Here is a 12,225-nt window from a genome sequence, read left to right on the forward strand (position 1 = left end):
CCAGTCTATAGTGATACAAAAATTGTTTAGAGTTATTCCAGAAATGAAGCTTCAAATGTTCTTATTGCTTAGTGTTGGGCTCTACCCTCATGTTCTCCAATGGAGTATTGCGTCACTTTGGAGAAACAAGCCTCAATTTTGGGGGGTTTTGCAGGGCGGAGTGGACGTTGACACGGACAGGAGGGAGAAGGGCGACGCGCAAGACAAGACGTCTCCGTTCGAAGAGGACAAGAGCCCTGAAATGAAAGTGGGAGAGGAGAATGACGCCAATGGGAGAGGCCTGCTCAACGGCATGGACAGAGACTGCAAAGACTTCAAGTACGGTTCCCTGTTAATGGTTATTTGGGGGTGAATGGGGGAGGTCATGAAAGAATCATAAGATGTATTTACCAATCCTTCACTGCACTTGTAGTTTCCTCTGGAAAATGAAATCTATTTTAATTGAATTATGCAGATAAGACATTCAAGTCACTTCCAAGCTGTATTAGATTTATTTTTGGTTCAGGCAGTCAATGTCATTGAGACTTTGCTTGGAGACAGTTGTGAACAAAGCCTCAAAGACCATATTGTCACATGTACTTCTCCAGCCCCACCCCAGGAAGTCGCCAGGCCTCCCCGATTGAGGCGGTGGAGAGGATGGGTCCCGGCCAGGCCGGGCTGGAGATGATGACTCAGCACCAGCACCACGCACAGCACCATGCCATGCAGCCCCAGAATCCAGCCCAGAACAAGCCCCAGCAGCAGGAGGACTTCCAGAGCCAGGAGACTCAGAACATAGGCAGCATGGAGCAGCAGCAGGGCGTGGAGTCCCTCCAGTTCGACTATGCTGGCAACCAGATCCAGGTGGACTCCTCAGGCACCCCCGTCGGCCTGTTTGACTACAACTCCCAGCAGCAGGTGGGTTGAGCTAGGGACCAGATTTTTATCAATGCCTAGATAAACCTGCTTGAGGAGTGGAAACTGCCGTAGAACAAGTACACACTTTTTAATGTCTGTTTTCCAGTTGTTCCAGCGGTCCAACCATCTGACTGTCCAGCAGCTCACTGCTGCCCAGCAGCAACAGTATGCCCTGGCTGCTGCCCAGCAACAACACCTTGGTAAGTTGTAGCTTTATTACTTTAGACAGTGTATGTACTGTGGATTTATTTATACTTCTACTTGGCTCCAAACGGTACACGTACGTACAAGGATTAGAGCATGTTTGTGCAAGATTTGGTAGTCATAGTTAGAATTATTTGTAAGTGAAAAATTTACAGAATGCCATACTAGTTTGAGTTTGACGGCTGTTTCATGTGTTATTCAATATGCACGCATGGTTAACTGTTTTCTCCAGCCGGCCTTGCTCCCGCGTTCGTGCCTAACCCATACATCATCAACGCTGGACCCCCCGGAGCCGACCCCTACACCGCTGCAGGACTTGCCGCAGCAGCTACACTTGCCGGTTAGCAATCCACACACACATACAGTGGTGGGAAAAGTACTCACTTGTTATACCTGATTAAAAGTAAAGATACCTTCATACAAAATGACCCAAGTGAAAGTCACCCAGTAAAATCTTACTTTGGTAAAAGTATTTAGTTTTAAATATACTTAAGTATCAAAGTACAAGTATAAATCATTTCAAATTCCTTATATTAAGCAAAGCAGACTGCCACATTTTCTATTTTATCTACAATAATTTTCCTGTCCTGCTAAGCATTCAAAATATAATGTACTTTTGGGTGTCAGGGAAAATGAATGGAGTAAAAAGTACATAATATTGTTTAGGAATGTGGTAAAGTAAAAGTTGTCAAATATAAGTACTCCCCCTTCCCTCCAAAAAATACTTAAGTATTTGAATATACTTAAATATTTGAAAGTACTTAAGTATTTTACATCACTGCACACATACACTGTACTCATACATGGCACCTTTTTCACTCAATGTGTACCGTTAATAGCTTCTTGATCCGCACTGACGTAACAATCTTCTACGTTAATGAATGCAACAATTTTATCAAATTGTTCATGCCACAGGTTTGGTAGTAGTAACTGAGGACTCCCTTCCCTTAGGGCCTACAGTGGTTCCCCCCCAGTACTATGGTGTTCCTTGGGGCGTGTACCCTGCCAACCTCTTCCAGCAACAGGCGGCGGCTGCGGCTGCCAGTCACAATGCTAACCAGCAGGCATCCAATCAGGGACCAGGGACGGGACAGCAACAAGTAAGCATTTCACCAACTTACTGGAGAATTAATTTAAGTATCAATGAGTTATGATGGAGAATTTAAAGGGATAATGATTGTATTTGGAGCATGTGACAAATAGTTTGATTTGATCTTATCATTTGTCATTGCAGTCATTTTTTAATGAGGTTGGGGTGCTCTTCTTTCCAGGTGATGCGTGCCGGGAACAACCAACGCCCCCTCACCCCTGGTCAGGGCCAGCAAAGCCAGCAGGACTCCCTGGCAGCAGCCGCCGCCAACCCGGCCCTCGCTTATGCTGGTATGCCAGGTCGGTGACACTATACACAGAGTAGCGTTAGTTTAGGAGCAGACATAAGGGCTTTTAACACTGCCAAACCAAGCTATGCTGAGCAGGCCTGGTTAAGCATCTACTTAGGCCGTGTCTAGACTTTACAGTTCATGCAGCTTTATTATTCTGATCATGAAATTCCCAACGTGTCATGCATCTACACCTACATTTTAAATGTGTTTACGGTGTGTCCGGATTCCCTTTCCCCACGCTATATTCAAATGCCCGTATGTATTCTACAAAAGGTGTAATAGGCTAAATATGATAATAACATAACTACTGATGGCAGTAGCGAACTACTGTAGCTTACTAGCCAGCGAACCTCTAAAGCTAGCCAGCAAGCAGCAATAAAAGGGATTGCAAAAGGGTTAGAATAACTAGCCCAAAACTTTTGATTCTCTAAATATTAGCTAACTGGCTCACATTTGAGGCCAGCAAACACATTCCTCACATGCTAGGAACGTATTTCCTTTGTTATAATGAAAGGTGCCTCTCGGTCCCAAAACAGATTTTCTGGAGACTTGTGGGATGAGTTCTGATGACGTCGCCCACTATTCGCTTTCGGTGGCCTGTTTGCTTCCAGACTGAGAATATTCGTTCATACTGTTGGAATACCTTTTGTGTGCATACTCCTTCAACCTGCCTTTCTCTTGCTTATGATTATGGTGCCATAAGATAGCTACTCTTCAGTGCCCTCACGCTCCCTCTCGTAGGTCACACACCTGGCTGGTTTTCATAAGTGCGTTTCCCCTCAGTGTGTCTGTCTCCTGCCCACCCAGGTTACCAGATGCTGGCCCCCGCCGCCTACTACGATCAGAATGGAACCCTGGTGATGGCCTCCGGAGCCCGTGGCGGTCTGGGAGGGCCTGTCCGCCTGGTCCAAACCCCGCTTCTCATCAACCCACAGGCCGCAGCGCAGGCTGGTGAGTACCAAGGGTTGTCTGGCCCCATGCTTTCATAATGTTGCAGTGTGGGAAATGGTGCCTTTTTAAAGGAGGCTTAGCAGCCAGTGGAATGAGTGCCACATTTAGTGTGAACACACTGTGCTTGTGGAAATTTGTCAGGATTTTATAATCTCCGGACTCACACTTGCAATGACGTGAATGAATTGCTAATGCCAATGGTCCTGTCCCACAGTTTTATGGCACTAACCCACCTCCTGTCCTCTCCCAATGGGCACCACACTGAGCTGTGTTGACCTAGTTTTGATCTCTTTTCATCCCTCTCCCTCCATTTAGCCGCTGCGGCGTCAGCGTCCGGCTCGGGCAACAACATGTCGGGCCCTCAGCCCAACGGCCTGTACCGCTCCATGCCGCAACAGCAGCCCCAGAACCAGGGCCTGCCCTCCAGCTCCTTCTATGGCACTGCGTCGGTGCCGGCCAGCTCCCAGAGCAGCTCCCTGTTCTCCCACACATCCCAGGCCCCGCAGCCCACCTCCTCCCTGGGCTTTAGTGGCACTGGCGGCTCCCTGGGCGTGGGCCTGGGCTCGGCGCTCGGAGGCTTCGGATCCTCAGGTTAGTGGAGAAGGAACTTGCAGCTTCAGGTTAATCATTGTACATATGCAAAAAGCATGCATAAAATGTAATGCCATGCACCACAAAAAAAGTATACTTTTCTCTTGGCAATTAACTGAGTTTTTCAAGATAATGCATTCGTCACAGAGAGAAATGTAATTTCAGTCTTCATCTGTCTCTCCCTCCCGTAGTGTCGAGCTCTGCCAGCAGCAGCGTCTCTCGCCGGGACTCCCTGCTGGCAAGCTCTGACCTGTACAAGCGTGGCGGCAGCAGCCTCACCCCCATTGGCCAGCCCTTCTACAACAGCCTAGGCTATTCCTCCTCGCCCAGTCCCATTGGCCTAACTCCGGGCCACTCCCCCCTCACACCACCACCCTCTCTGCCATCCTCTCACGGCTCCTCCTCCAGCCTTCACCTGGGTAAGGCCGCAAGTTTAAAAATAAAAATCAATATTTTTTATTCGCGCATATACAGTTGTGGCCAAATATATTGGCACCCTTGCACTTTCCTTAAATAATTCACTTTCTTCTCAAATAAGTTGAAATTGGAAGAAACTTTTGGTCTCACCTTATTGGATTTAATATTGCAGGAACATATTGTATTTGGGGGAACTTGGGTTAATAATTTTTTTATTTCGAAAATAAAGACCAATGGCACGGATAACATTATTGGCACCGTGGAAGTAGTGCACCCCAGAGGGGAGCAGCACAGCCTTGGACCAAAATAACTGCAAACAAGCACTACTTGTCGCTATCAATGACCTAGCTACACCTTTCTACTGGCAATTTGGTCTACTCTTCAACAGCAGCAAACTGTGCCCTCAACCAACTGCTGTTTTCAGATCTTGCCATAGGGCTTTGCTGGCCATTTCAGAACAGTCCATTTGTTTCTTTAACCATTCCTGGATGCTTTTGGATGTGTGTTTGGGATCCACAGAACATTTTTCCAGGATTTAAGCTTCAGGTGGGTTTTTGAGAAGTTCTTGTCTCCTTCAGCAGCGGGCTTTACCAAATGAAGCATTCAAAGAAAAGAACACCCACTGCTTTGATAACTTATTAGACAAATATGGAATTATTTAAGAAAAGTGCAAGGGTACTGATATATTTTGCAGTAAACTATACATGAACTTCACTCAACCACTATTTTGCGTAACTGTGCTGCTGTACATGCAACATCTGTAGAAATAGGACTAGAGTCTGAATTCAAGTTAACGTAGTGAGGGTGGAAAAATTATATTTCTATAGCAACACCCATTCATCGTTTTGTTCCTCCCTGGCATCCCCAACCCCCAGGCGGCCTGACGAACGGCAGTGGGCGCTACATCTCGGCAGCGCCGGGTGCGGAGGCAAAGTATCGCAGCGCAGGAGCCACCTCCAGCCTGTTCAGCTCCAGCAGCCAGCTGTTCCCGCCGTCGCGGCCCCGTTACAGCCGATCGGACGTCATGCCCAGCGGGCGAAGCCGCCTGCTGGAGGACTTCCGCAACAACCGCTTCCCCAACCTGCAGCTGCGTGACTTGCCCGGCCACATGGTGGAGTTCTCCCAGGACCAGCACGGCTCCAGGTGGGTGATAGACGTACGGATCAACGGGGACACACACACACACACACACACACACACACACACACACACACAGTGATACACAAACACATCCGTTGCTGCATATTTCACCCTCCTATCATGCTCTTGAGACACTTCCTTATCACTATATGATGTTTGTGTTACCACTGAAATTCCCTTCCCATGTCCCTCCTTCCTCTTCCCTGTCTGTCTCCAGGTTCATCCAGCAGAAGCTGGAGAGGGCCACCCCCGCCGAGAGGCAGATGGTGTTTGGGGAGATCCTGCAGGCGGCCTATCAGCTGATGACCGACGTGTTTGGCAACTACGTCATCCAGAAGTTCTTTGAGGTGGGGACCGTTGTCACAGTTGTAGGGTTACATTTGATGGTACTTGGGATACTTGTGTCATCATTGAATCATAACCATACCAAGTTTTAATGTGCCTTCCACCAGTATGTGTCTGATTTTAGCTTTTTACTAACACTGATTTTGCTAACACCGATCTTTTTAATATATATATATTTAAAAAAAAAAATAAGGTTAATCATGACGTGGTTGTCTGAATGACTTGGGATGCACCTATTGTAAGTTAATGTGGATGAGAGTATTGCTTTAAAATGCATGCAGTACCAGTCAAAAGTTTGGACACCTACTCATTCAAGGGGTTTTCTTTATTTTTACTATTTTCTACATTGTAGAATAATAGTGCCGACATCAAAACTTTTAAATAACACATGGAATCATGTAGTAACCAAAAAAGTGTTTAACAAATCAAAATATATTTGAGATACTTTAAAGTAGCTACCCTTTGCCATGATGAAAGCTTTGCACACACTTGGCATTCTCTCAACCAGTTTCACCTGGAATGCTTTTCCAACAGTCTTGAAGGAGTTCCCACATGTTTAGCTCTTGTTCGCTGCTTTCCCTTCACTCTGCTGTTCAACTCATCCCAAACCATCTCAATTGAGTTGTGGTCGGGTGATTGTGGAGGCCAGGTCATCTGATGCAGCACTCATCACTCTCCTTCTTGGTCAGATAGCTCTTACACAGCCTGGAGGTTGGTTTTGGGTCATTGTCCTGTTGAAAAACAAATGATAGCCCCACTAAGCGTAAACCAGGTGGGATGGCGTATCGCTGCAGAATGCTGTGGTAGCCATGCTGGTTAAGTGTGTTTTAAATTATAAATAAATCACTGACAGTGTCACCAGCAAAGCACCCCCACATATCACACCTCCTCCGAACCACACATGCTGAGATCATCCGTTCACCTACTCCGCGTCTCACAAAGACACGGCGGTTGGAACTGGTCTAATGTCCATTGCTCGTGTTTCTTGGCCCAAGCATGTCTCTCCTTATTGGTGTCTTTTAGTAGTGGTTTCATTTCTGAGGCTTTCTGCAGCAGAGGTAACTTGGAGTCTTCCTTTCCAGTGGCGGTTCTCATGAGAGCCAGTTTCGTCATAGTGCTTGATGGTTTGTGACTGCACTTGAAGAAACTTTAAAAGTTCTTAATTTTCCGCATTGACTGACCTTCATGCCTGAAAGTAATCATGGACTGTCGTTTCTCTGTTTGTGAGCTGGTCATGCCATAATATGGACTTACCAAATAGGGCTGTCTTCTGAATACCACCCCAATGGGTTTTGACTCCTAAACTTGAAATATTGTTAATTCAGGTCTCCTATGGAAATTAGTGCCATTGTCTGGTTTCTACACCAGAAGTTAATGGTTATCTGTAGGAGGAATGTATATGGTGGAGACAATTACTCAGTACATTGCAAGCTTAAAGGCAATCACATGGTTGCAGTCACTGATAAGGGTGGGGAATGGGGGCCGAGGTCCGGTCACTTTAAGGGAGAAGGAACAGTTTATTGCCCGCATCACTTAACTTCCTGCTTAGTAATAAAGATGTAATGTTTAGAGGGAAGGAGAATACTTCACCCAATTTGGGGTGTGTGTGTACATACATACATACATACATACATACATACATACATGCATGCATACATACATACATACATATACATACACACACACACACACACACACACACACACACACACACACACACACACACACACACTTGTGCTGGTGGAAACAAGTCTTTGTCTGTTCAACTGTCCGACCCTTTGGGTGAATACAACACAACTGATTGGCTCAAACGCATTAACTTCTCTGCGCTACGGATCTCTTTAGCGGGATCATTTTCCTAAACAACCGCTGAATTGTAGGGCGCAAAATATTACAAAAAATATTTATAATCATGCAATCACAAGTGAAATATAACAAAACACAGCTTAGCTTATTGTTAATCCACCTATCGTGTCAGATTTTGAAAATATGCTTTGCAGCGAAAGCAATCCAATCTGAGTGTATCAATCAATGCTAGAACAGCTAGCCCCAAATTAGCATGGTCAGAAAAGCAATAAAATGAATCGCTTACCTTTAATCTTCGGATGTTTGCACTCACGAGACTCCCAGCTACACAATAAATGTTCTTTTTGTTCGATAAATATTACTTTTATAACAAAAAAACACCATTTGGGTTGCGCGTTATGTTCAGAAGTTCCGTTCGACGAAAATTCCAAAGAGTATCCGTAATGTTCGTAGAAACATGTCAAATGTTTATTATAATCAATCCTCAGGTTGTTTTTAACAAACATAATCGATAATATTTCGACCGTAACCTATTCAATAAAAGAGAGAAAGAAAATGGAGAGCTACCCCTATCGCGCGCAGGAACTAATCAGAGGACACCTGACTAGTTTTGAAAAATCTCGCTCATTTTTCAAAATAAAAGCCTGAAACTATGTCTAAAGCCTGGTCACAGCCTGAGGAAGCCATTGGAAAAGGAATCTGGTTGATACTCCTTTAAATGGAAGAAGGACGGGCAAGGAAACAGATTTTTTTTTATTTTTTATATAAATTGAAAATTACAAAATCGGTTCCGGGTTAGATTTCCTCAGGTTTTCGCCTGCAGAATCAGTTTTGTTATACTCACAGACAATATTTTGACAGTTTTGGAAACTTTGGAGTGTTTTCTATCCTAATCTATAAATGATATGCATATTCTACGATCTGGACCTGAGAAATAGTCAGTTTACCTTGGGAACGTTATTTATAAAATAAAAAAAATAAAATAAATCTGACCCCTAGCGTCAAGAGGTTATTAAGGAAAGACATTCCACAAAATAACTTTTAATAAGGCACTCCGGTTAATTGAAATGCGTTCTAGGTGACTACCTCATGAAGCTGGTTGAGAGAAGGCCAAGTGTGCAAAGCTGTCATCAAGTCAACGGGTGGATACTTTGAAGAATCTTAAACAAATCTAAATGTATTTGATATTTAACACTTTTGGTTACTACATGATTCAATGTTTTACACTGCTCAAAAAAATAAAGGGAACACTTAAACAACACAATGTAACTCCAAGTCAATCACACTTCTGTGAAATCAAACTGTCCACTTAGGAACACTGATTGACAATACATTTCACATGCTGTTGTGCAAGTGGAATAGAAAACAGGTGGAAATTATAGGCAATTAGCAAGACACCCCCAATAAAGGAGTGGTTATGCAGGTGGTGACCACAGACCACTTCTCAGTTCGTATGCTTCTTGGCTGATGTTTTGGTCACTTTTGAATGCTGGCGGTGCTTTCACTCTAGTGGTAGCATGAGACGGCGTCTACAACCCACACAAGTGGCTCAGGTAGTGCAGCTCATCCAGGATGGCACATCAATGCGAGCTGTGGCAAGAAGGTTTGCTGTGTCTGTCAGCGTAGTGTCCAGAGCATGGAGGCGCTACCAGGAGACAGGCCAGTACATCCGGAGACGTGGAGGAGGCCGTAGGAGGGCAACAACCCAGCAGCAGGACCGCTACCTCCGCCTTTGTGCAAGGAGGATCAGGAGGAGCACTGGCAGAGCCCTGCAAAATGACCTCCAGCAGGCCACAAATGTGCATGTCGGCTCAAACGGTCAGAAACAGACTCCATGAGGGAGGTATGAGGGCCCGACATCCACAGGTGGGGGTTGTGCTTACAGCCCAACACCGTGCAGGACGTTTGGCATTTGCCAGAGAACACCAAGATTGGCAAATTCGCCACTGGCGCCCTGTGCTCTTCACAGATGAAAGCAGGTTCACACTGAGCACAGACGTGACAGAGTCTGGAGACGCCGTGGAGAACGCTCTGCTGCCTGCAACATCCTCCAGCATGACCGATTTGGCGGTGGGTCAGTCGTGGTGTGGGGTGGCATTTCTTTGGGGGGCCGCACAGCCCTCCATGTGCTCGCCAGAGGTAGCCTGACTGCCATTAGGTACCGAGATGAGATCCTCAGACCCCTTGTGAGACCATATGCTGGTGCGGTTGGCACTGGGTTCCTCCTAATGCAAGACAATGCTAGACCTCATGTGGCTGGAGTGTGTCAGCAGTTCCTGCAAGAGGAAGGCATTGATGCTATGGACTGGCCCGCCCGTTCCCCAGACATGAATCCAATTGAGCACATCTGGGACATCATGTCTCATCCACCAACGCCACGTTGCACCACAGACTGTCCAGGAGTTGGCGGATGCTTTAGTTCAGGTCTGGGAGGAGATCCCTCAGGAGACCATCCGCCACCTCATCAGGAGCATGCCCAGGCGTTGTAGGGAGGTCATACAGGCACGTGGAGGCCACACACACTACTGAGCCTCATTTTGACTTGTTTTAAGGACATTACATCAAAGTTGGATCAGCCTGTAGTGTGGTTTTCCACTTTAATTTTGAGTGTGACCCCAAATCCAGACCTCCATGGGTTGATAAATTTGATTTCCATTGATAATTTGTGTGATTTTGTTGTCAGCACATTCAACTATGTAAAGAAAAAAGTATTTAATAAGAATATTTCATTCATTCAGATCTAGGATGTGTTATTTTAGTGTTCCCTTTATTTTTTTGAGCAGTGTATTTCATAGTTTTGATGTCTTTACTATTATTCTACAATGTAGAAAATAGTAAAAATAAAGAACCCCTTGAATGAAATGAGTAGAGTCAAATTTTTACTTACTGTATATTCAGCAGTGGTGGGCCGTCAGGGCCAGCAAGGCCTTCTCTGCTGGCCTAAACATCAGAATATATATATTTGTAAAATATATTTTCCCACAAATATGTATTAAATTAATCCCCAGAGTAAGAATTATACTCTTCATTTCATAGCTTTCCTCTTGGTTGCACTGCTTCCAGCCCCAGGTTGAGATTTGGAGGGCTGGTCTTTATGTTAGATCTTTTATCCAATCATATTCAGCCATCATGTGTTGCCAGAGGTCTAAAATCTGCCCTCAGGCCTTCAGAATCAACAGTGCGGGCGCTTGTAGCTTAAAGTGAATGGAAATGAAAATTTAGTGTCAACCAATCAGCTTTAGAGTTGGCTATTGTACGCCTGCTAGCTGGCTCCAGTGTTACACAGGAGCCAGCTAGCAGGCGTAGTGCGTGCACGTCTTTTGATTGGATTACCAATATTGAGAAGCAGGTCCTATGGGCAGGTCTATGCAGATCCTCAGAACTAGGAAACTGAATTTGATAAACAAATTAATTTGCGTACGACTAAGCTGTTTTTTCAACCCACAATGGCGGAAGGAGGAGAAGATATCGATTTGGTCGAGGATATAATTATAACGCCATTCTCAAGACGAACCTTTCAAGAAAAGTTAGACGTAAGGAGAGGTCGCCCGACGCTACAAAGCCTGTCACAGGCGGGAAAAGGGTTCGTTCGCCACTTTCAAAGTTCCAACTACGAGCGCTATCAATGGCTAACAGGCTCCGAGAAGCACTGCAAACTGTACTGCTGGGAATGCCTATTATTTGGTGTTTGGAGCCACACTGGCTTTGCAAACTTGAGTTGTCTAACCAAGGCAGCAACGAGACACCAAAGTATGGCTGGGCACTTACAAGCAATGGTGCTTTTGAAAACTTTTGGGGACACCAGAGTGGAGCTACAGCTCAACGAACAATCACGCAGGGCAACGGAGCTGCACAATGAAAAGGTGAAGAAAAATTGGGAAATATTGAAAAGACTCATTGATTGTGTCATTTTTTTGGGTAAACAGGAACTTTCTTTTAGGGGACACGATGAAAGTGCTGACTCCACAAACAAAGGGAACTACGTGGAGCTTCTTTCTTTTCTTTCTGAAAGCAACACAGATTTACAATACCACCTGTCCACTAACAAAGTGTTCATTGGGACGTCAGGCAAAATACAAAATGACCTAATTTATGCTATTGCTGAAGTGATGGGAGAAGAGATCATTTTACATTTACATTTAAGTCATTTAGCAGACGCTCTTATCCTTATCCAGAGCGACTTACAAGTTGGATCAAAATGGAGATTAAAAAAGCTCCCTTTGTTGCTGTTATGGTGGACGAGACAACAGATGTGGGAAATGCAGCACAGCTCTCACTCGTCCTGCGTTATGTGACGGACACGGGAGTCAAGGAGCGATTTATCCGGTTTGAAGATGTGACAAGCGGCAAGCGAGCTGATGACATTGCCGCTCTTATTTTCCGTTTCTTGGAGGAAAATGAATGTAGTCTGGATAAAGTTGTGGCACAGTTTTGATGGCGCAGCAGTCATGGCATCTGGACTCAATGGGGTGCAGGCTAAAGTTAAGGAGAG

The 12,225-nt window shown here is 45.2% G+C and overlaps 1 protein-coding gene across 15 annotated transcripts in view; it reads left to right on the forward strand.

Annotated features, from left to right (window-relative positions):
- Window positions 1-12,225, forward strand: part of LOC139583176 (pumilio homolog 2-like) — a 59,729-nt gene that overhangs the window by 16,020 nt on the left and 31,484 nt on the right. For 7 of the 15 annotated variants that reach the window (XM_071413988.1, XM_071413998.1, XM_071413992.1 and 4 more), the window contains exons 6-16: window positions 155-318; window positions 588-897; window positions 1,004-1,097; window positions 1,334-1,441; window positions 2,053-2,201; window positions 2,373-2,490; window positions 3,267-3,434; window positions 3,750-4,025; window positions 4,217-4,444; window positions 5,318-5,585; window positions 5,800-5,929. In XM_071413988.1, the coding sequence (XP_071270089.1) occupies window positions 155-318; window positions 588-897; window positions 1,004-1,097; window positions 1,334-1,441; window positions 2,053-2,201; window positions 2,373-2,490; window positions 3,267-3,434; window positions 3,750-4,025; window positions 4,217-4,444; window positions 5,318-5,585; window positions 5,800-5,929 (2,013 nt within the window). The remainder of the gene's footprint in view (window positions 1-154; window positions 319-587; window positions 898-1,003; window positions 1,098-1,333; window positions 1,442-2,052; window positions 2,202-2,372; window positions 2,491-3,266; window positions 3,435-3,749; window positions 4,026-4,216; window positions 4,445-5,317; window positions 5,586-5,799; window positions 5,930-12,225) is intronic. The other 8 variants (XM_071413995.1, XM_071414002.1, XM_071414003.1 and 5 more) reach the window with 4 other exon arrangements.

This window comes from Salvelinus alpinus, chromosome 8, assembly GCF_045679555.1.
Source record: "Salvelinus alpinus chromosome 8, SLU_Salpinus.1, whole genome shotgun sequence".
Lineage (NCBI taxonomy): Eukaryota > Metazoa > Chordata > Actinopteri > Salmoniformes > Salmonidae > Salvelinus > Salvelinus alpinus.